This window comes from Pseudorca crassidens, chromosome 11 (genome assembly GCF_039906515.1).
Source record: "Pseudorca crassidens isolate mPseCra1 chromosome 11, mPseCra1.hap1, whole genome shotgun sequence".
NCBI classification, from domain to species: Eukaryota; Metazoa; Chordata; class Mammalia; order Artiodactyla; family Delphinidae; genus Pseudorca; species Pseudorca crassidens.
The window spans coordinates 75,966,406-75,988,813 of record NC_090306.1 but is presented as its reverse complement, the minus strand read 5'-3'; the positions used below and the strand labels follow the sequence as shown (position 1 = coordinate 75,988,813).

Genomic DNA, 22,408 nt, shown 5'->3' with positions numbered 1-22,408 from the left:
AGCAAATGAGACACGAAGCTTTTTAAGTGGTAGTTGCTAAAATTAGGTAGACGAGAACAAAAAAACAAAGGAAATAAGGAAACAGTGGTAGAGAGGAGCAAAAGTAGTATGTGGTAGGAAGCAGGGTAGAGTCAGCAGCAATTGTCCCAGGCTGACTAATGTTTCCATAATGTTTCAGATGGCAGTTTATATTTGCATTTGCTAGTAGTAAGGTTGTTGGTAATGGTGTGCTTTGACCATGTCTTCATGATGTAATACAATAAAATTGACATTCACACATGGAAATATATTTTAACTCTGGAAAGAAATCAGCCTTTTGCCCAGGATAAATCATTACTGACTTACAGGCTACTACAAGAACACTGTGATTCCCTGATGTATGTGTTTGGTCATACAGGTTGGTTTTAGGCATTCGACAAGGATTTGCATGGCCATGGTGTGCCAGCCACGTATGTTTTAATACTTGTATACAGTTATGAATGAGGGTTTTCTATTGATGATCCTGTGTGACCTTGTCCTAGAAATTTATTCCTGCTATAATAGAGAATTATATATCCCAATAAAATTTTTTTAAAAATAGAGAATTATACATTTAATTTAAATCCTGCTCAGATTACCAGTTTTCATTGCTTATGAATTTTTTGAAGATAATTGTAACACTACTTCTTCTCAAACCTTGTAGCATATATATTATTTTTTAAAGTTGTACTTGATAGAGCCTGAAGTAACATCGCTTTGTTAGTTTTTTCAAGTTCAGTTTTCTGAGTACAATAGACGTATTTCCTTCCCAAAGCATTCTCTTCTGCTTTCATAACACTATACTCTCAAGGTTTGCTTTCTTCCTATCTGGCCCGTTTCATCCGCCTCCTGTGCTTTCCTTTCAGTGTTGGCAGGCCTTGTGTTTCTGTTCACGGTGCACTCTGCATTCTCCCTGGGTGATGCTCTCCACTTCTAAGACTTCACATCTGACTCCGACATCTGTGGCTCCAGTCCAGGCTTTTCTCCCAGGCTTTGGGCCTTTTGAAAGCTCAGTTGCTTTTAGACATCTTCATTTTCTCAGCCTCTCCAAACTTTCCCTTCTGAAAGCATATTTCTTCTTTCCCACTTTGCAGTGAAACTGTCATCCACCTTGCTAGATAGACTTGACTTTGATAGGGTCTTTCACCTGTTCTCACTGACTGGGTCGACAAGATGTGGAAATTCTAACTCCTGTCTCTTAACTCAAGGGTGTCTGCTTCTCTACCTCCCCACCACCCTGCTTGAGGCTGCTGCCTTTCTCTTGCATAATTCAGGTAACAACATACTAACTGGTGTCTTTTCCTGTCTCCCTTCACGCTGCCTGTCACTTTCCTGCTGAAAGTTGGCAGTGGTTTTTCACTGCCCTTAGAAGGAAGTTCAGACTTCTCACTTAGGTTAACAAATTTCTTTGGGGTCTGGCTCCTGTTTACCTCATCTCATCTCATCTCTTTTCCAACTCTCCTCCTCAGTATTTGAGGCATAGCAAAAATTTCAGTTTTCTTAAACACTATTGTGCCAAGCTCACTCTTGTTTCTGGTCCTGTTACATGCTGATCTTTTCACCTAAAACACTCTACCTCACCCTTCCTGTGACTATCTCTCTTAATCGTTCCTGAGGTCTCAAGTTTGGTATCTTAGAACTCCCTTGTCCACCCCAACCCCGTAAATTTGGATTCCAGTTCCCTTTGCTGGCTTCCATTAACAGCCTCACCACCGCCGTAATGTGTAACACACGGGCTTGTGATTAACTGATTACTTGTCAAGTCTCCCCCACCAAACTGTGAGTTCCTTGAAGGCAAGTGCCAGAGAAAGGCATCCTGTCTGACTCATTTCCCTTTGTATGTTTATGCCCATCACAGTATCTGGCCCATGGTTGGCATTCAGGAACTAAGCCTAAGTTTGAATTTAGACAGTGATTCATTTAAATTTGAGGGCAGTCTCCTTTTCTTTTGAAATTGAAAATATGATGAGGGTATTAGTCTTTTTTTCAAGATGAATGAACACAAATTTTCACGTATTTTCTTGATCTGTGTGTTTTCCTGAGGCCCTCACTTAAAGAATGCAGGCTGGCTGCTGCCACCACTACCACTACTGCACACACACGCACACACACACACACACACAAATACTGACATAATTTCAAGTGCAGGATTTGATAAGATTAGGATGTGCTGTGTAATAGCCATGATTTTCAGTTAAATCCACCTGCTTTCTATATTCCATTACTCTCCCTCTTCATTTTCTAAAATTGAGACATGTTTTTATTAGCCCCAGCAGTTGGAATGCTACATTTTTTTTTGGTAAAACATCAAGCTATTGATAGAATTTGCATTTTATTCCATAATCTATCCCTTTCACATATAAAGACAGTATTCTTGAGCCATTATCTATTCATAGAATGGTAGATCCAGACCCCAAAAGCATATATTCTGAACTGGTTTTCTTTTTTCTCTTTGTCAAGCTAACTGGGCCATAATGAGATCAATGCCCTTGGCCTTATTGCTGCTACACTACAATCAGTGGAGCCAATAGGACTAGGCAGAAGACTCTCAGTATATTTATTCATAAGTTATTCTAAATGATTTGATATCATATCTCCTCTCTTTTTAAAACTAGCACCATGTAGTCTCATTACCAGTTCCAACTGCTTACCTTTCTCTTCCCCACAAACTTTGCTTTCTCCGCCCTCACAGTCGAGCCTCTTCCTACACCTATAATAGGCTAACACCCACACCCTGGATTCCATTTACTCTGGCTTCTTCAAAGGCTTTGCTCTAGATTAACCAGCCTGTCTCTCCTGTATCACCAGTGTGGTCTTCTCTAGTTGGTCATTTCCATTGCTAAATAACTTGCCTTAATATCTGTCACTCATCTTTAAAAAGCAAAACGGGTTTTATTCACCCGTTTTAATTCACCTTTACTGCTTTATTTTACTTTCACTGCTTTGTTTCTTTCCATTGCATCACACCCCTAGAAGAAGTTTCTGTACTCACTGTTTCCACTTAACTAATTCCCATTATCTGATTCTTTTTAATCAGACTTTCTTCCATACCTCCACTGGAAGATTCCTTATCAAGGCCATTCCTTATCAACTGGCCATCTAGTGAAAGCCAGTTATCCATTCTCTGTCTTCATTTTACTCCACTTTTGAAACACCATTTGATATAATCAGCCACATCATCTTTTTTAAAACTCCCTTTCTGTAGTACTGCATGAATCTATTTGTAAGTGCGTGTGTGTATCCCCTTTTCTTCTCAGTTTCCTTTGGTGTTTTAAGAACCCTAGCTGATCTTCAAATCAAATGTTGGAGTGCTCCAAGGCTCTCGCCTCAGCCCTGCTTTCTTCTTGTCAACTTACTTTAGCTTTCTAGAAGCTCTCATTAGGCCCATGGCTCCAGAATCATCTGTATATTGAGGACTCTCTGTCTCGGATCTCTCTGTGAGTTCTGAATGTGGATAACCGGCTGTCTACTAGACATTTCCGCTTTTTAATGGGCATCTCATGTTTAAATCGATAAAGGAAAACCATTAACTCCTGCCTCCCTTTTTCCACCCAAGTCTGCAGTTCCCAAAGCCTGCCCTATCTTGGTAAATGTCTCTATCATCTATCCACGTGAGTGCATGGACAAGAAAGAATCTAGGTATCATTCTTTATCCTTCTTTTTTTCTTTTATCCACATCTAGTCCTTCAGCAAGTTCTGTCTGATCTCCTTACAAGACACCTGGCAGATTCAGTGACTCGGCCTCCATTTCTTTCTTTTTTTTTTTTAATTAATTAATGTATTTATTTATTTGGCTGCTTTGGGTCTTTATTGCTGTGCGCAGGCTTTCTCTATTTGCGGCGAGTGGGGGCTACTCTCTTTTTTTTTTTTCTTTTTTTGCGGTACACGGGCCTCTCACTGTTGTGGCCTCTCCCGTTGCGGAGCACAGGCTCCGGACGCGCGGGCTTAGCAGCCATGGCTCATGGGCCTAGCCGCTCCGCGGCATGTGGGATCTTCCCGGACCGGGGCACGAACCCATGTCTCCTGCATCGGCAGGCGGACTCTCAACCACTGCGCCACCAGGGAAGCCCCGGGGGCTACTCTTCGTTGCGGTGCACGAGCTTCTCATTGTGGTGACTTCTCTTGTTGTGGAGCACGGGCTCTAGGCTCATGGGCTTCAGTAGTTGTGGCACGCAGGCTCTAGAGCGCAGGCTCAGCAGCTGTGGCGCACGGGCTTAGTTGCTCTTCGGCACATTGGGATCTTCCTGGACCAGGGCTCAAACCCATGTCCCCTGCATTGGCAGGCGGATTCTTAACCACTGTGCCACCAGGGAAGTCCTCTGCCTCCATTTCTGAACCCAGATGCAAACTACCACCATCTCTTACTTTGTACTTCAGCGGCCTCCCAGCTGGTCTTTTCCTCCACTCTCCAACTCTTCAATTTCTCCTTCAAACAATTTAAATGAAATTATTTATCATTACCCTGCTATAAAGCCTTCTAGTGGTTTCCAATGCACTTAGAATAAATGCCAGTCCTCTCTTCATACTATTTTAATTGTCTCTTTATTTGTCTTCCTCCAGTATAATATAAGCTTGCTGAATGTAAGACTTGTTTTGTTCACACTGGCTTTTTAGCAAGTAGAACAGTACCTGGAAGTAGCAGATATTCAGTATCAGGAGTCGGGGGAGGGGGGACAGACTGCTGCAGAACTCTGAACTTCATTATATTTAGATTATGTGAGTTTATTATTTTACATGAATAGAAATCAGCTGTCCCTGAAATGGAGTTAAAACCTATAGTGTTTAGTTTGTAACTTGTCTTTCTTCCTACTTACCTCAACTAACTGTTGCCCTGTAGTTTATGGTTTATAAACTTTGTACCTTCTCCTTTGGTCCTCCCAAACTATCTGAGTTATACCAATAAATATTAATGCCCGCCCAACCCCAAAGAGTGACTTGCACAAGATTTCAGTAGGTGAATTGGAGCCTAGGTTTTCTAATTCCTAAACCAGACAGCTTCAGTGGTGCAGTGACCTAGGTGTGTGCTTGTATATGTGGTGGTAGCATAGGAAGAATTACGATAACCTTTGCATCAGCTGCTTTTCTTTCCTTATTCCCTCCAAGATACGTTTTTAAGCGATCTTTAGCTTCACGGCTGTTCTTTTCAGCATTAACAAAATATTGGCCCCTGTTATAACCAGTATAAAAGTTAAGCTTTAGTCAACTATTTTTATAGTTGCAGTGGTGATATTTAAAACTGAGGTGTTTGTTATATGTAGTTAATGGTAGACTCTATTAAGGGTGAGTTAAACTGATGGAACCAGTATCTTCAAACATATTTCTTAGAAAGAATTGGAGACTGACACAGGGATAACAATCTTTTTTTTTTGCTGTAAGGGCATTAAAATGTAAGACAGAACAAACCTACCCACTGTCTAATATCATCCTTTAATAAAAGAAAGGGTATTTTATTTGAAAAGCAGTAAGCACATAATTTCAGAACATCTCAAAGTATAGTTCTTTAAAACAAATACATTCTGTTTCGTGGAAAACCTCACTACATCGATTCCCTTATCCCCCGATTAAACCACAGACTGTTGTTAACTGTTTGCAGCTAGGATTGATGAGGGCATTGCTCTTGCCTGAAGAAACTGTGTGGATTCTAAGTTATAATTTGCAAGTTTCCTCTCTCATATTGTGTTTCCTGCTAGTCACAGTCAGTGCAGTCCTTCACTGCCTTTCTATCCATTGACTCTGACTCAAAGCCTAGAGCTCTGTGGAAGCTTTCAATTGATGACTTTTGTCATCAGAAATCTAAGATGCTTTTTGAACTGCCTAGTGTGGACCTGACTGTGCTACAGTTGCTTGTGAAAACATTCTCTGGAAGCTTTTTGGTGTCTTTAACAAGTAAATAAGTAATTAATAAATAAAAAACCAAAGTAAATAATTACTTTAAGATCTGTATATTCTTCTCTCATTGTTTGTTCTAATAATGAACTTCCTTTGTTTTCACTCTCCTACTCTTTGCCCGCCTCTGCATCCAGAGTAATAGCTAAAACACTTAAAGCCGAGAGCCTTATAGTGATCTGCTGTTTTCCTGTCTTTTTCCTGTGCTGTTCTCTTAGAATGAATTCTTGCCAGAAAATAGAGTTGAGGTTAAATTGATTATAAATTTAAATTTATAATGATAAATTAAAAGTCATGTCATCCTGGTATCTCTGTCCTCTTCTTCAGTGTTCTTTTCCTTTTTTAAAAATATTTATTTATTTATTTTTGGCTGCGTTGGGTCTTTGCTGCTCCACGCGGGCTTTTCTCTAGTTGTGGCAAGTGGGGGCTGCTCTTTGTTGCGGTGCGCAGGCTTCTCACTGCGATGGCTGCTCTTGCTGCAGAGCAGGGCTCTAGGCACGCAGGCTTCAGTAGTTGTGGCACGTGGGCTCAGTAGCTGTGTCACGCGGGCTCAGTAGTTGTGGCTCGTGGGCTCTAGAGTGCAGGCTCAGTAGTTGTGGCACACAGGCTTAGTTGCTCCGTGGCATGTGGGATCTTCCCAGACCACGGCTCGAATGTGTGTCCCCTGCATTGGCAGGCGGATTCTTAAGCACTGCGCCACCAGGGAAGTCCCTTCTTCAGTGTTCTTAAACTAAGGGAAAATGTCATTTGTCACTGCTGCCTGTGTTTTCATACTCCCACAGTAATGTAAATATGTACATACTTTGCATTAGCTAGTTGGGATATATCTAGGCTCGACAGGATCAGCAGGATTAAATTAGAGAAGGACTTGCTTGGTAGGGTGAAGGAAAGGCAAATATGATCATCCAGCTCTCTCTTAACCTTTTGCTTCACGGCTTTCTAATTCCATGCTCCAGGCAATAAATAGTATGTCCTACAAGGTACCTTTTCCTTTACAGTGATGGTCAGTCAATAGCACTACCTGTTTCTTTAACTGGAAATAAATCCTAAAAAGTAAACTTGAAGGAAAGGTCATCCTAAGTCTCCTGTTTTTTTGTGACTTGCAAATCTTTTATCAATTGAAGTATAATAGACCTGGTTTTGTTTGTTTGTTTGTTTTTGTTTTTGATTTTTTGGACCATGCCACGCCTTACAGGATCTTAGTTCCCCAACCAGAGATTGAACCTGGGCCCTAGCAGTAAAAGTCCTAACCACTGGACCGCCAGGGAATTCCCTATAACGGACCTTTTAGAATAGAAGTTTTAGAGCTTATAGTGGATGAACTTTTCATTGTTCTTCAGCAAATAAGAATGAAAATAAAAGACTTTCACTTATTAAGTTAACCAAGATGCAATAAGTAAATCAAATAAATATCTTTATATACTTCCCCACTTTTGGAGGAAAAATATCATAAGTAAAGGTCAGGGAAATGTTTAATTCCAATATAAAACCATCCAACTCATATATCATTTCTGGTCTCTAGCAGTCTGTAAGGTGGTGTAAGACAGTATGATCAAAACCCAGCAGTTTGGAAAAGTGGAAATTCTTAGTTCAACCTTACGTCATCTACTTAAAATGATCTCTTAAAGCATTGCACATGTTTTTTGGTGATTTAAATTATGTACACTTAGTCTAACTCATGAGAATAAACCATTTTGATAGGGTCTTAGGAATTGTGTCTAAATGTAACGAATCTAAAGTGTAGAGAACGTATGTGTTTTGAATAAAATATTTTCATTTGTAAGTAGTAAAACTGTTCACTTAAATTTATTTCTTTTTATTAGGTTTAAGTGGAAACCCTGCAGATATAGAGAGAAGAGAAGCTGTATTTGGAAAGAATTTTATACCTCCTAAAAAGCCAAAAACCTTTCTTCAATTAGTATGGGAAGCATTACAAGATGTCACTTTAATTATATTAGAAATTGCAGCCATAGTATCATTGGGCCTTTCTTTTTATCAACCTCCAGAAGGGGATAATGCACGTAAGTAAATTGGGCGGGGGAGGGAAGACTCTTATGTGTGATGCTAAGTTCAGTGCACTTGCTTACTTAATACATAATAACAATAGCAGGGCAGCTTTTATTAACTGCTTAGTACTGGATATCATTCTAATAGTGCTTTTAATAGTTCTTTAAATATATTACCTCAGGTAATTTTCCCAGTAACCTTATAAGATAGACAGTGTCACCTCCATTTTACAAGTGAGACACAGAGGTTAAGTAACCTACCCAAGTATGCATACGCTGTGTCTGGCAAAGCACTAAGCCATATATATGATGTGTTATGTGTCGTCATGATTTTTAAGTTCTTTAGAACACTATTGTGAAGTAATTAGTTTTTAATTTGGTTTTTTTTTTTAATCTTTTGGAAAATCATTATGAAAGCAAAAATTTATTCTTTTCCCTAATCCATTACTTTTCAGGTTCTTAAAATGTTATGTATATTTTGTTATATACATGATTTGGATAATTTCCTTGCCATCTTAGAAATGTTTATGCTACAAAGTATTCTGACCAGTGGAAAAATATAGAATGGTAACTCTGCTTTAACTGCACATGATTTTGTGTTTCTCTCATCTTTCTATGTCCTTCATTTCTCTCTTTTTTCCTTTATTTTTTTTTCTTTTGCTGCATTGGGTCTTCGTTGCTGTGTGCAGGCTTTCTCTAGTTGCATCGAGCAGGGGCTACTCTTTGTTGTGGTGCGCAGGCTTCTCATTGCCGTGGCCTCTCTTGTTGTGGAGCATGGGCTCTAGGGTGCGCAGACTTCAGTAGTTGTGGCATGTGGGCTCTAGAGCTCAGGCTCAGTAGTTGTGGCGCACCAGCTTAGTTGCTCCGTGGCATATGGGATCTTCCTGGACCAGGGATTGAACCCATGTCCCCTGCATTGGCAGGCAGATTCTTAACCACTGTGCCACCAGGGAAGTACTCCTTCATTTCTCTTTTAAATTTCTTCTTCTTTTCCCTTAAAACAAATTATTTAAAATGGATATTTCCAACATTACATTCTATAACTGCCTGGAGATCTAGCTTGGGTTTTGGTCACTATATTTAAGAAGCTATAGAGTGAACCATTAGTATTTTATATATCAGAAGAGTGATTCACCAAAATATTTTTGTTTGTGAAAGCTTCATTCTTCTGCCTTTCAAGTTATTAAGAGTTTAATAAATATTTGCTAACTCTAAAAGTTGGCTTAGGTAATCATTTAAAGTAATTCTTTCAAAGGTATGCCTAGAACTTATGTGAGAGGGAACTTTTGGCGGGGGAGGGCGGGAGGAGGTAGTGGGTCACAGCATAAGCGAGCGGATCTGAGGCTGAAGTCTGTGGAGATCAGGATTCTCAGAGGGCACTGTTGACATTTTTCACCGGAACATTCATTGTCACCTTGGCAACCAAGAGTATCTCCAGTGGTAGCCAGGTATCCTATGGTGGTGGGGGGGGGGCAAAATTGCCTGCAGTTGAGAATCACTGATGTATATAAGAAAGGATTTAGGCAATATTCTTATCAGTATTGAGCCAAATTATTTTTTAAACTTTTATTTATTAAATAAGCGGTACGTGTTTTGCTGTTGAAAAATTAGGGGGGGGAAATGACAATTCAAAGGAAATCATATTTACTGAAAATCCCACATTTTAGAGATTATCATTTTGATATATATCCTCTGAGATTTCTTAAATGTTTTTGTGTATGTGTCTGTGGTGCTCCTGTATATGTATGTGTGCACAAGTGGGTAGGTGTGAGGATGTGTAAGTGTGTGTGTCTTTTCATCTGGAAAGGGAGGTGATACCATGTTTAGCAACATGAAGTTAAATTCTTTACTGCTTGGTTTATCCAACTGTCATAGAATACTGGGAATTGGTGCTCTAGACTTGAGTGCGTTAGCAGATGATTAAAAACTTCTTACTTTTAACATTTTTTCCCAAAACTATAAGAAAACTGAAGAAAAATATTTTCAGTGGGAGTAGGTTTTTTTTAACTAATGGGATCTGGGCAAATCTTGGAATTCAGACTGCTTCATTTGTAGGATACAGTGACAGGCCCTTTTTTATATTTGCTTAAGGAGATAACTGGTATTAGATCCAACTGAGAAGATAATCTAGAGTTGTTGTTATCTTAAGGCCCTTTAAAGAGACTGAAAATCTACCAGAAGGTGTTAATAAACCATATAAAGGTATTTTTGCTCCATGGTAAAAGTTTAGTGTTTGCACTTTTTAAAAAACCACTTATTAGTATATTTCATGTATCTTTTCATCATGTTACATTTAACACTAAGAAGTGGATACTTGCTTAAAAGGAAATCCATTAATTGTAAATCTATAGTCATAGAAATCCAAATTATCAAAATTTCTTACTAGTACTATTTAGTGTGAAAATAAGCACTATAACCCACATAAATCTATAGTCACTGTATACAACTAGTGGTTCTCAAACTCTTTGGTCTCAGAACCCTTTTACACTCTCTAAGTATTGAGAACTCCAAAGAGGTTTTGATTATGTGAGTTATGTCTGTAGGTATTTACTGTATTCTAAATTAAAACTGAGAAATTTAAAAATATTTATCAGTGCATTTAAAAATAATAAATATTATAATATATAATTATAATTACTGTAATTATTAATGAAGTTTGAAATGAAATAATGAATAGTAGTGGTGTTTGTAACGTCATTGTATCTCATTGAGGTCTGGGTTAATTGAAGATAACTGGATTCTCATCTGCTTCTGCATTCATTTTGTTGTATTTAGCACATGTAATGTAGTCTTTGGAAAGTTTCACTATACATTCATGAAATATGAGGCAAAATAGCATCTTAGTGTTATTCTAAAAACAGTTTTGACCTCGAGGATCCCCCTGGAGTTCTTAAACAACACTTTGAGAACTGCTTTTTTATGCTATTAATATATGTACACTTGATATACCACCCAAGAATCACGTAGGGGATTTTAGAATGGCATATTTGCCCTGTGGTGTAGAGAGCATAGGCTGAATTCAGATGGTGTGTACCTCTCAGGTGAATATATTTACAAGGGAGCGCCTTTAGTAAAAATCGATTTTTATTGTTGTATTTACACTTGGACTTTACTGAAAACATTATTAAAATACTTTTTTTTTCTCCCATGTATAACTGGTAAACTACAGTCCTTTCCTAACTTTGATTTTGAGATTACTTTTTTTCTTCCCTGCAGCTTTCTTAAAAATTTGTAATGGTCATCAGTAGGAAAAAGATTCAGTTTCTAGAAATACTTTAATACTGTCTATTTCAAGATCATTCTAAGTTTATCTGTGTAATATAAAGTAGAACTATATATGAAATGAAATATGTCACTAACTTGTTTCACACTCTTTTGAAATATTCAGTAGTTATAAATACATATGCATGTGAGATTTAAAGCTGAAAATTAAATAATTGTCTCACAATTCCTTTCCCTTAACCTCTGTTGCATTGTCTTTAAACTTTTTTTCTATAAAGAAAAGATATGAGCATATGTCTCCAAATGATGCATTTATGAATTATATGTATTTAAAGTTATTTATACTGTGAGCATTTTAAAACATATACATAAATAGAAATTAAAGATTAAAAAGGTGAACGTTTAAATTTTTGATTTTTAGTAGCCTTAAAACATCATTATTGGGCTTCCCTGGTGGCGCAGTGGTTGAGAATCTGCCTGCTAATGCAGGGGACACGGGTTCGAGCCCTGGTCTGGGAACATCCCACATGCTGCGGAGAACTAAGCCCGTGAGCCACGACTACTGAGCCTGCGCGTCTGGAGCCCGTGCCCCCGCAACAAGAGAGGCCGCGCACCGCGATGAAGAGTGGCCCCCGCTTGCCGCAACTAGAGAAAGCCCTTGCACAGAAACGAAGACCCAACACAGCCAAAAATAAATAAATAAATAAAATGAAATAAAAGCATCATTATTAATAGCATGATTAAATATACATTATTATAGTTTATAATCTTGATTTAGCCTGATTTGGGTCTAAGTTTGTTTTCTTTCAGAACTTGGTTTTAATATCTGTCATAGCTGGAAAAAACTCAACATTAGGTAAATCCAAGTGGAAGATTTTAGTGTACTCACTAAATCATGATACTTATTTTCACTTCCATCCACCAGTTATGTAAAAGTTTTTCTTGAAATACGACTGGTAAATTTCATCTTCTGATATGAGTCTGTCATTCACTATTAAAAAGTATTGCTTTTTTTTTTTCAATCTGCAGTAAGGGAATCCCCTGCCATCACTTGATTTTAATTTAATATATTTTTAATTGTATTTTATTTTATTTTTTGGCCATACGGTGCAAGCATGCGGGATCTTAGTTCCCTGACCAGGGATCAGACCCACACCCCCTACAGTGAAAGTGCAGAGTCTTAACCACTGAACCACCAGGGAAGTCCCAAGTATTGCATTTTTATGTTTTTAACCAGTAAGACCACTGTAGAGCTTTATTTGGAAGATAATATTTTAGCACTGCCTCAAGGTTGGTGAAAGTGGTCAATATAGTATTTCAACCTTCATCTGTTCTTGAGTTCAGACTTGCTTTATGTAATTCAGAGAGCAAATCTCTGATATTCTGGGCAGGGGAAAAGGTAAGGGGAAGCTGTCTTTACAGCTTCTACTATTTAAAATAATGTAAACCATAGATTCACTTAATTGGTTATTGTATGCAGTGATACATAGTTATTTCTTCAGCTTGAAAATAAATAAAATAGAAGTTTTAATATTTGGATGGCGGGGCCAGCACTCTCAGTAGATCATCTAGCCATCTCCTTTGGAGAACATGCTTTATACCCACTGGTGGCTGAATCCTGCTGATCTTCACACGGATATTTTTTGTGATTGTTCACATCATGCCCATTTGGTGGGGATGGTGATTGTTCCATTTCACGCAAATTGATTTTTCTCCAGCTTCTGTCTTCTCTCCCTTTATCTGTCGCACATACCTCTCCTTGATTCATCTTTATTCAGAACCCTTGCACCTCAAGTCCTCTCTTCAGTTCATGCTCACTCTTCTGGAATATGCTTTAATCATTTCTAGTGTCATTGGTTTACTCATTATTTTCTTGTGAATAATCCATTTCCTGTTCTGCATTTCCTAAGAGAACCATTGACTTTCAGAGATTTCAGCTCAACACTCAGTAAGAAAGAACTTTACATAGGAACAAAGAACATACTCCTTCATGTGAATTTAAAAATAACCAAAGTAAGCTTTCAAAAAACAGTTCACCTTTACTACATGTATATCCTTTCTATTTTGTTCTCTTTCATTTTTCAAAACTCTGGTCATGAGCCACTGAATTGATTTTATTTTCTTTATTTTAAAAACAACTTTATTGGAGTATAATTGCTTTACAGTGGTGTGTTAGTTTCTGCTTTATAACGAATTGAATAAGCTATACATATACTTTATCCCCATATCTCCTCCCTCTTGCATCTCCCTCCCACCCCGCTAAGTGGTCACGAAACACCGAGCTGACCTCCCTGTGCTATGCGGCTGCTTCCCACTAGCTATCTATTTTACATTTGGTAGTGTATATATGTCCATGCCACTCTCTCACTTCGTCCCAGATTACCCTTTCCCCTCCCCGTGTCCTCAAGTCCATTCTCTACGTCTGCGTCTTTATTCCTGTCCTGCACCTAGGTTCATCAGAACCATTTTTTTAGATTCCATATATATGTCTTAGCATACGGTATTTGTTTTTCTCTTTCTGGTTTACTTTACTCTGTATGACAGACTCTAGTTCCATCCACCTCACTACAAATAACTCAATTTTATTTCTTTTTCTGACAGTAATACTTCATATGTGCCACAGCTTCTTTATCCATTCATCTGTCAATGGACACAGGTTGCTTCCATTTCCTGGCTATTGTAAATAAAGCTGCAGGAAACATTGTGGTACATGACTCTTTGGAATTATGGTTTTCTCAGGGTACATGCCCAGTAGTGGGATTGCTGGGTAGTATGGTAGTTCTATTTTTAGTTTTTTAAGGAACCTCCTTACTGTTCTCCATAGTGGCTGTATCAGTTTACATTCCCACCAGCAGTGTAAGAGGGTTCCCCTTTCTCCACACCCTCTCCAGCATTTATTGTTCGTAGATTTTTTGATGATGGCCATTCTGACTGGTGTGAGGTGATACCTCACTGTAGTTTTTATTTGCATTTCTGTAATGATTACTGATGTTGAGCATCCTTTCATGTGTTTGTTGGCAATCTGTGTATCTTCTTTGGAGAAATGTCTCTTTAGGTCTTCTGCCCATTTTTGGATTGGGTTGTTTGTGTTTTTGATATTGAGCTGCATGAGATGCTTATAAACTTTGGAGATTAATCCTTTGTCAGTTGCTTTATTTGCAAATATTTTCTCCCATTCTGAGGGTTGTCTTTTTGTCTTGTTTATTCTTTCCTTTGCTGTGCAAAAGCTTTTAAGTTTCATTAGATCCCATTTCTTTATTTTTGTTTTTATTTCCATTTCTCTAGGAGGTGGGTCAAAAAGGATCTTGCTGTGATTTATGTCATAGAGTGTTCTGCCTATGTTTTCCTCTGAGAGTTTCATAGTGTCTGGCCTTACGTTTAGGTCTTTAGTCCATTTTGAGTTTATTTTTGAGTATGGTGTTAGGGAATGTTCTAATTTCATTCTTTTACATGTAGCTGTCCAGTTTTCCCAGCACCACTTATTGAAGAGGCTGCCTTTTCTCCATTGTATATTCTTGCCTCCTTTATCAAAGATAAGGTGACCATATGTGCGTGGATTTATCACTGGGCTTTCTGTCCTGTTCCATTGATCTATATTTCTGTCTTTGTGCCAGTACCATCCTGTCTTGATTACTGTAGCTTTGTAGTATAGTCTGAAGTCAAGGAGCCTGATTCCTCCAGCTCCGTTTTTCTTTCTCAAGATTGCTTTGGCTATTCGGGGTCTTTTTTGTTTCCATACAAGTTGTGAAATTTTTTCTTCTAGTTCTGTCAAAAATGCCATTGGTAATTTGATAGGGATTGCATTGAATCTGTAGATTGCATTGGGTAGTAGAGTGATTTTCACAATGTTGATTCTTCCAATCCAAGAACATGGTATATCTCTCCATCTGTTTGTATCATCTTTAATTGCTTTCATCAGTATCTTATAGTTTTCTGCATTACAGGTCTTTTGTCTCCTAAGGTAAGTTTATTCCTAGGTATTTATTCTTTTTGTTGCGATGGTAAATGGGAGTGTTTCCTTAATTTCTCTTTCAGATTTTTCATCATTAGTGAATAGGAATGCAATAGATTTCTGTGCATTAATTTTGTATCCTGCTACTCTACCAAATTCATTGATTAGCTCTAGTAGTTTTCTGGTAGCATCTTTAGGATTCTCTGTGTATAGTATCATGTCATCTGCAAACAGTGACAGCTTAACTTCTTTTCCGATTTGGATTCCTTTTATTTCTTTTTCTTCTTTGATTGCTGTGGCTAGAACTTCCAAAACTATGTTGAATAAGTGGTGAGAGTGGACAACCTTGTCTTGTTCCTGATCTTAGAGGAAATGGTTTCAGTTTTTCACCATTGAGAACAATGTTGGCTGTGGGTTTGTCATATACGGCCTTTATTATGATGCGGTAAGTTCCCTCTGTTCCTACTTTCTGGAGGGTTTTTATCATAAATCGGTGTTGAATTTTGTCGAAAGCTTTTTCTGCATCTATTGAGATGACCATATGGTTTTTCTCCTTTAATTTGTTAATATGGTTTATCACATTGACTGATTTGCGTATATTGAAGAATCCTTGCATTCCTGGGATAAACCCCACTTGATCATGGTGTATGATCCTTTTAATGTGCTGTTGGATTCTGTTTGCTAGTATTTTGTTGAGGATTTTTGCATCTATGTTCATCAATGATACTGGCCTGTACTTTTTTTTCTTTGTGACATATTTGTCTGGTTTTGGTATCAGGGTGATGATGGCCTTGTAGAATGAGATTGGGAGTGTTCCTCCCTCTGCTGTGTTTTGGAAGAGTGAGAAATATAGGTGTTAGCTCTTCTCTAAATGTTTGATAGAATTTGCCTGTGAAGCCATCTGGTCCTGGGCTTTTGTTTGTTGGAAGATTTTTAACCACAGTGTCAATTTCAGTGCTTGTGATTGGTCTGTTTATATTTTCTGTTTCTTCCTGTTTGTCTCGGAAGGTTGTGCTTTTCTAAGAATTTGTCCATTTCTTCCAGCTTGTCCATTTTATTGGCATATAGTTGCTTGTAATAATCTCCCATGATCCTTTGTATTTCTGCAGTGTCAGTTGTTACTTCTCCTTTTTCGTTTCTAATTCTATTGATTTGAGTCTTCTCCGTTTTTTCCTTGATAAGTCCGGCTAATGGTTTATCAATTATGTTTATCTTCTCAAAGAACCAGGCTTTAGTTTTATTGATCTTTGCTATTGTTTCCTTCATTTCTTTTTCATTTATTTCTGATCTGATCTTTATGATCTGATCTTTATGTTCTTTATGATTTCTGATAACTTTGGGGGGGTTTTGTTCTTTTCTCTAATTGCTTTAGGTGTAAGGTTATGTTGTTTATTTGAGATGTTTCATGTTTCTTGAGGTAGGATTCTGTTGCTATAAACTTACCTCTTTGAACTGCTTTTGTTGCATCCCATAGGTTTTGAGTCGTTGTGTTTTCATTGTCATTTGTTTCTAGGTATTTTTTGATTTTCTTTTTGATTTCTTCAGTGATCTATTGGTTATTTAGTAGTGTATTGTTTAGCCTCCATGTGTTCGTTATTTTACAGATTTTTTTCCTGTAATTGATATCTAGTCTCATAGCGTTGTGGTTGGAAAAGATACTTGATACGATTTCTATTTTCTTAAATTTACCAAGGCTTGATTTGTGACCCAGCATATGATCTATCCTGGAGAATGTCCCATGAGCACTTGAGAAGAAAGTGTATTCTGTTGTTTTTGGATGGAATGTCCTATAAATATCAATTAAGTCTGTCTTGCTTAATGTATCATTTAAAGCTTGTGTTTCCTTTTTTAGTTCATTTTGGATGTTCTGTCAATTGGTGGAAGTGGGGTGTTGAAGTCCTCTACTACGATTGTGTTACTGTCAGTTTCCCCTTTTATGGCTGTTAGCATTTGCCTTATGTACTGAGATGCTCCTATGTTTGGTGCATACATATTTACAATTGTTATATCATTCTCTTTGATTGATCCTTTGATCATTATGTAGTGTCCTTCTTTGTCTGTTGTAATAGTCTTTATTTTAAAGTCTATTTTGTCTGATATGAGAATTACTACTCCAGTTTTCTTATGGTTTCCATTTGCATGGAATATCTTTTTCCATCCCCTCACTTTCAGTCTGTATGTGTCCCTAGGTCTGAAGTGGGTCTCTTGTAGACAGCATATACATGGGTCTTGTTTTTGTATCTAATCAGCCAGTCTGTGTCTTTTGGTGGGAGCATTTAATCCATTTACGTTTAAGGTAGTTATCGATATGTATGTTCCTACTACCATTTTCTTAATTGTTTTCGGCTTATCATTGTAAGTCTTTTCCTTCTCTTGTGTTTCCTGCCTAGAGAAGTTCCTTTAGCATTTGTTGTAAAGCTGGTTTGGTGGTGCTGAATTCTCTCACCTTTTGCTTGTCTGTAAAGGTTTTAATTTCTCCATCCAATCTTAATGCGATCCTTGCTTGGTAGAGTAATCCTGGTTGTAGGATTTCCCCTTTCATCCCTTTAAATATGTCCTGCCACTCCTTTTTGGCTTGCAGCATTTCTGCTGAAAGATCAGCTGTTAACCTTATGGGGATTCCTTTGTATGTTAATTTTTGTTTTTCCCTTGCTGCTTTTAATATGTTTTCTTTGTATTTAATTTTTGATAGTTTGATTAATATGTGTCTTGGCATGTTTCTTCTTGTATTTATCCTGTATGGGACTCTCGGTGCTTCCTGGGCTTGATTGACTATTTCCTTTCCCACATTAGGGAAGTTTCCAACTATAATCTCTTCATATATTTTCTCATTCCCTTTCTTTTTTTCTTCTGGTATCCCTATAATTCGAATGTTGGTGCGTTCAGTGTTGTCCCAGAGGTCTCTGAGACTGTCCTCAATTCTTTTCATTCTTTTATATTCTGCTCTGTGGTAGTTATTTCCACTATTTTATCTTCCAGGTCACTTATCCGTTCTTCTGCATCAGTTATTCTGCTATTGATTTCTTCTAGAGAATTTTTAATTTCATTTATTGTGTTGTTCATCATTGTTTGCTCTTTCATTCTTCTATGTCCTTGTTAAACGTTTCTTTTATTTTCTCCATTCTATTTCCAAGATTTTGGATCATTTTTACTATCATTACTCTGAACTCCTTTTCAGGTAGACTGCTTATTTCCTCTTCATTTGTTTGGTATGTTGGATTTTTACCTTGCTCCCTCATCTGCTGTGTGTTTCTCTGTCATCTCATTTTGCTTAACTTACTGTGTTTGGGGTCTCCTTTTCACAGGCTGCAGCAGGTTCATAGTTCCCGTTGTTTTTGGTGTCTGCCCCCAGTGGCTAAGGTTGGTTCAGTGGGTTGTGTAGGCTTTCTGGTGGAAGGGACTATTGCCTGTGTTTTGGTGGATGAGGCTGGATCTTGTCTTTCTGGTGGGCAGGACTGCATCCGGTGGTGTGTTTTGGGGTGTCTCTGGCCTTATTATGATTTTAGGCAGCCTCTCTGCTAATGGCTGGGGTTTTGTTCCTGTCTTGCTAGTTGTAGTTGTTTGGCATAGGGTGGCCAGCACTGTAGCTTGCTGGTTGTTGAGTGGAGCTGGATCTTAGAGTTGAGATCGAGATCTCTGGGAGAGCTCTTGCCATTTGACATTAGGCGGAGCCGGGAGGTCTCTGGTGCACCAGTGTCCTGAACTTGGCTCTCCCACCACAGAGTCTCAGGCCTGACACCCGGCCAGAGCACCAAGACCCTGTCAGCCACATTGCTCAGAAGAAAAGGGAGAAAGAAAGAAAGAGAAAAAATAAAAGTTATTAAAATAAAAAAATTATTAAAAGTACAAAAAGAATTAAAAAGTAATAAAGAAAGAAGAGAGCTACCAAACCAAAAAAACAAATCCACTGATGATAACAAGCACTAAAAACTATCCTTAAAAAAAAAAAAAAAAAGGACAGACAGAACCCTAGGACAAATGGTTAAATCAAAGCTATACAGACAAAATCATACAAAGTCCACCTCCTCAATTCTGGGATGATTCGTTGTCTCTTCAGGTATTCCACAGATGCAGGGTATGTCATGTTAATTGTGGAGCTTTAATCCACTGCTCCTGAGGCTGCTGGGAGCGATTTCCCTTTCTCTTTGTTTGCACAGCTCCTGGGGTTCAGCTTTGGATTTGGCCCTGCCTCTGCGTGTAGGTCGCCCGAGGGCGTCTGTTCCCCGCCCAGACAGGACAGGTTTAAAGTAGCAGCTGATTAGGGGTTCTGGCTCACTCAGGCTGTGAGGTGGGATGGGTACGGAATGCTGGGTGAGCCTTCTGCAGCAGAGGCCAGCATGACGTTGCAACAGCCTGAGGCACGCGTGTGTTCTCCCGGAGAAGTTGTCCCTGGATCCCGGACCCTAGCAGTGGTGGGCTGCACAGGCTCCCGGCAGGGGAGGTGTGGATAGTGACCTGTGCTTGCACACAGGCTTCTTGGTGGCGGCAGCAGCAGCCTTAGCGTCTCATGCCCGTCTCTTGGGGTCCGTGCTGATAGCCGCAGCTCACGCCTGTCTCTGGAGCTCGTTTAGGCGGTGCTCTGAATCTCCTCTCCTCGCGCACCCGGAAACAATGGTCTCTCGCCTCTTGGGCAGGTCCAGGCTTTTTCCCGGACTCCCTCCCGGCTAGCTGTGGCGCATTAGCCCCTTCAGGCTGTGTTCACGCAGCCAACCCCAGTCCTCTCCCTGGGATCTGACCTCTGAAGAAGCCCGAGCCTCAGCTCCCAGTCCCCACCCGCCCCGGCGGGTGAGCAGACAAGCCTCTCGGGCTGGTGAGTGCTGGTCGGCACCGATCCTCTGTGCGGGAATCTCTCCGCTTTGACCCCCGCACCCCTGTTGCTGTGCTCTCCTGCGTGGCTCCAAGCTTTCTCCCTCCGCCACCCGCCGTCTCCGCCCGCGAAGGGGCTTCCTAGTGTGTGGAAACCTTTCCTCCTTCACAGCTCCCTCCCACTGGTGCAGATCCCGCCCCTAGTCTTTTGTCTCTGTTTTTTCTTTTGCCCTACCCCGGTACGTGGGGGAGCTTCTTGCGTTTTGGGAAGTCTGAGGTCTTATGCCAGCGTTCAGTAGGTGTTCTGTAGGAGTTGTTCCACGCGTAGATGTATTTCTGATGTATTTGTGTCGAGGAAGGTGATCTCCATGTCCTATTCCTCCACCATCTTGAAGATCTGAATTGATTTTAGACTCACAAATAGATTACAGCCCAAGGTTCAAAAAGTACCGTCCTTGTTCATTCTTCACCATTACTGGCCCTACAGTTTTGAGGTTTCTTTTGTCCCCACCTCTGTCTTTTTCTAAAGTCTTTTCTGCCATAGAGCCTCTGTGCTGACTTTAATCTCTCTCCGGAATCCTCTTCCCTTAAATCTATATGGCTAATTCACTCATATCATTTGGCTCCTAGCTCAAATGTCATGGACACCTCAGAGGGGTCTTCTCTGTTCACCCAACCACAGTTAGCCCTCTTTTTTCATTTGCTAGCACATCACCATATTTTATTTTCTTCATGGCACTTATGATATCTGAAATTAATTACTTGGGTTTTATTATCTGATTTTTTCATATCTCATTCACACCTACCAATCTGAGTATAGGTTCCCTGAGGAGAAGGAGCTTATACGTCTTATTCACTGTTACATCCTTAGCTTTGAAAACAGAGTTGGCGCCTAAAGTAGGTGCTCAAATAGTTGAATGAATGAGTAGCACTTTGCTTAAATTTTTATGTTATGAAAGTCAAGCTTTTATCATACTCCAGTGAAACTGATATGGTAAATAAGCATGGTTCATGGGTAAACACATAATACTTAACTTTCCGTGTATGACTTGCCTACTGTATGTAGTAATAGCATTAACTATTGGTTGAGTGTGAAGGATGTCTCAGCCTCTGCTCTGCCTTCTTTACAAGTGTCTTCGCATTTAATTCTCTCAACAACCCTGCAGTAAGTGGTGGTCTCCTAATTTGACAGATGGAGAAACTGAGTCTCAAAAATAAGGAACTTGCCTTAGGGTCGAGATTTAATCTTCCCCAGTGTCCTCACTCTTAACAGGTACCCTAGACTGCCTCCCTACCCTAAAGATGAGAATCCTCAGAGGCAGGGAACTTGAAATTAACAGAGTAAGCAGCATCATCATTATGGAATGCTTTGAATCAATAAAGTGTTTAGAGCTGTAAGCAAAGTTAACGGGACCTAGAAACATTATAATTACATATCTGTTGCCATCAATTCAGAATCTTTTTTGATCAGCATTTTCTTTCTTTCCAAATAGTTTGTGGAGACGTTTCTGTTGGAGAGGAAGAAGGTGAAGGTGAAACTGGTTGGATTGAAGGAGCTGCAATCCTCTTGTCAGTAGTGTGTGTAGTATTAGTAACAGCTTTCAATGACTGGAGTAAGGAAAAACAGTTCAGAGGTTTGCAGAGTCGAATTGAACAAGAACAGAAGTTCACAGTCATCAGGGGTGGTCAGGTCATTCAGATACCTGTAGCTGACATTACAGTTGGAGATATTGCTCAAGTGAAATATGGTAAGTAAAAAAGGGCAGTGCATCTTACACATGATGTGATGTTATTGTAATCTTGTTCACAGTTTAGCATACCTTTATTTTGTTTTAGGTGATCTTCTTCCCGCTGATGGCATACTTATTCAAGGCAATGATCTTAAAATTGATGAAAGCTCATTGACTGGTGAATCTGATCATGTTAAGAAGTCTTTAGATAAGGATCCCTTACTTTTATCAGGTACAAATTTCTTTTATAACTGAACTTTTTCCTCCTCCGCAACTATATACCACTGTCAGCAGACAGTTCCCCAAAGAGCCAGTAAATGTGAAGAGGATTCTGTATTTTATGTTAGCTTCTACCCTTATAAACTTTAGAGACTTTCTTTTGTAAGTCAGCAGAGACGTTAGAGATCTTTAAATCCAGAACTGTATTTTACAAATGAGGAACCCCAGTCCAAAAAAATGAAGAGATTTGAGAGTCGGTGTTAATGTTAGTATAATGATAAAACTAAAGTATAAGCCTAATGATCTCTGTTAAATTGATCTGTTTTACATTTATTCTTAAGGGCTATTGTAATATAAAATTAAAGAATGATTGTGTGTTTAAAGCAAATTAATGAATTCTCTATGATGGTCTACAAAGGACAGGATTTAAAAAAAAAAAACAACTCATAAAATCCTTAAAGTTAACCTAATCTTGCTTTCTTATTTAACTACTGAGGAATGAGTCTGAGACATTAACTGTTTATCTAAGGTAATATGATTAATAATAAATAGGTCCAGGAGTAGTACCA

General features: G+C 38.9%; 1 protein-coding gene across 3 annotated transcripts in view; it reads left to right on the top strand.

Moving 5' to 3' along the window:
- ATP2B1 (ATPase plasma membrane Ca2+ transporting 1) overlaps positions 1-22,408 on the top strand; it is a 131,724-nt gene that overhangs the window by 62,229 nt on the left and 47,087 nt on the right. For all 3 annotated transcript variants that reach the window (XM_067697518.1, XM_067697517.1, XM_067697519.1), the window contains exons 3-5: positions 7,728-7,925; positions 21,384-21,638; positions 21,727-21,852. In XM_067697518.1, the coding sequence (XP_067553619.1) occupies positions 7,728-7,925; positions 21,384-21,638; positions 21,727-21,852 (579 nt within the window). The remainder of the gene's footprint in view (positions 1-7,727; positions 7,926-21,383; positions 21,639-21,726; positions 21,853-22,408) is intronic.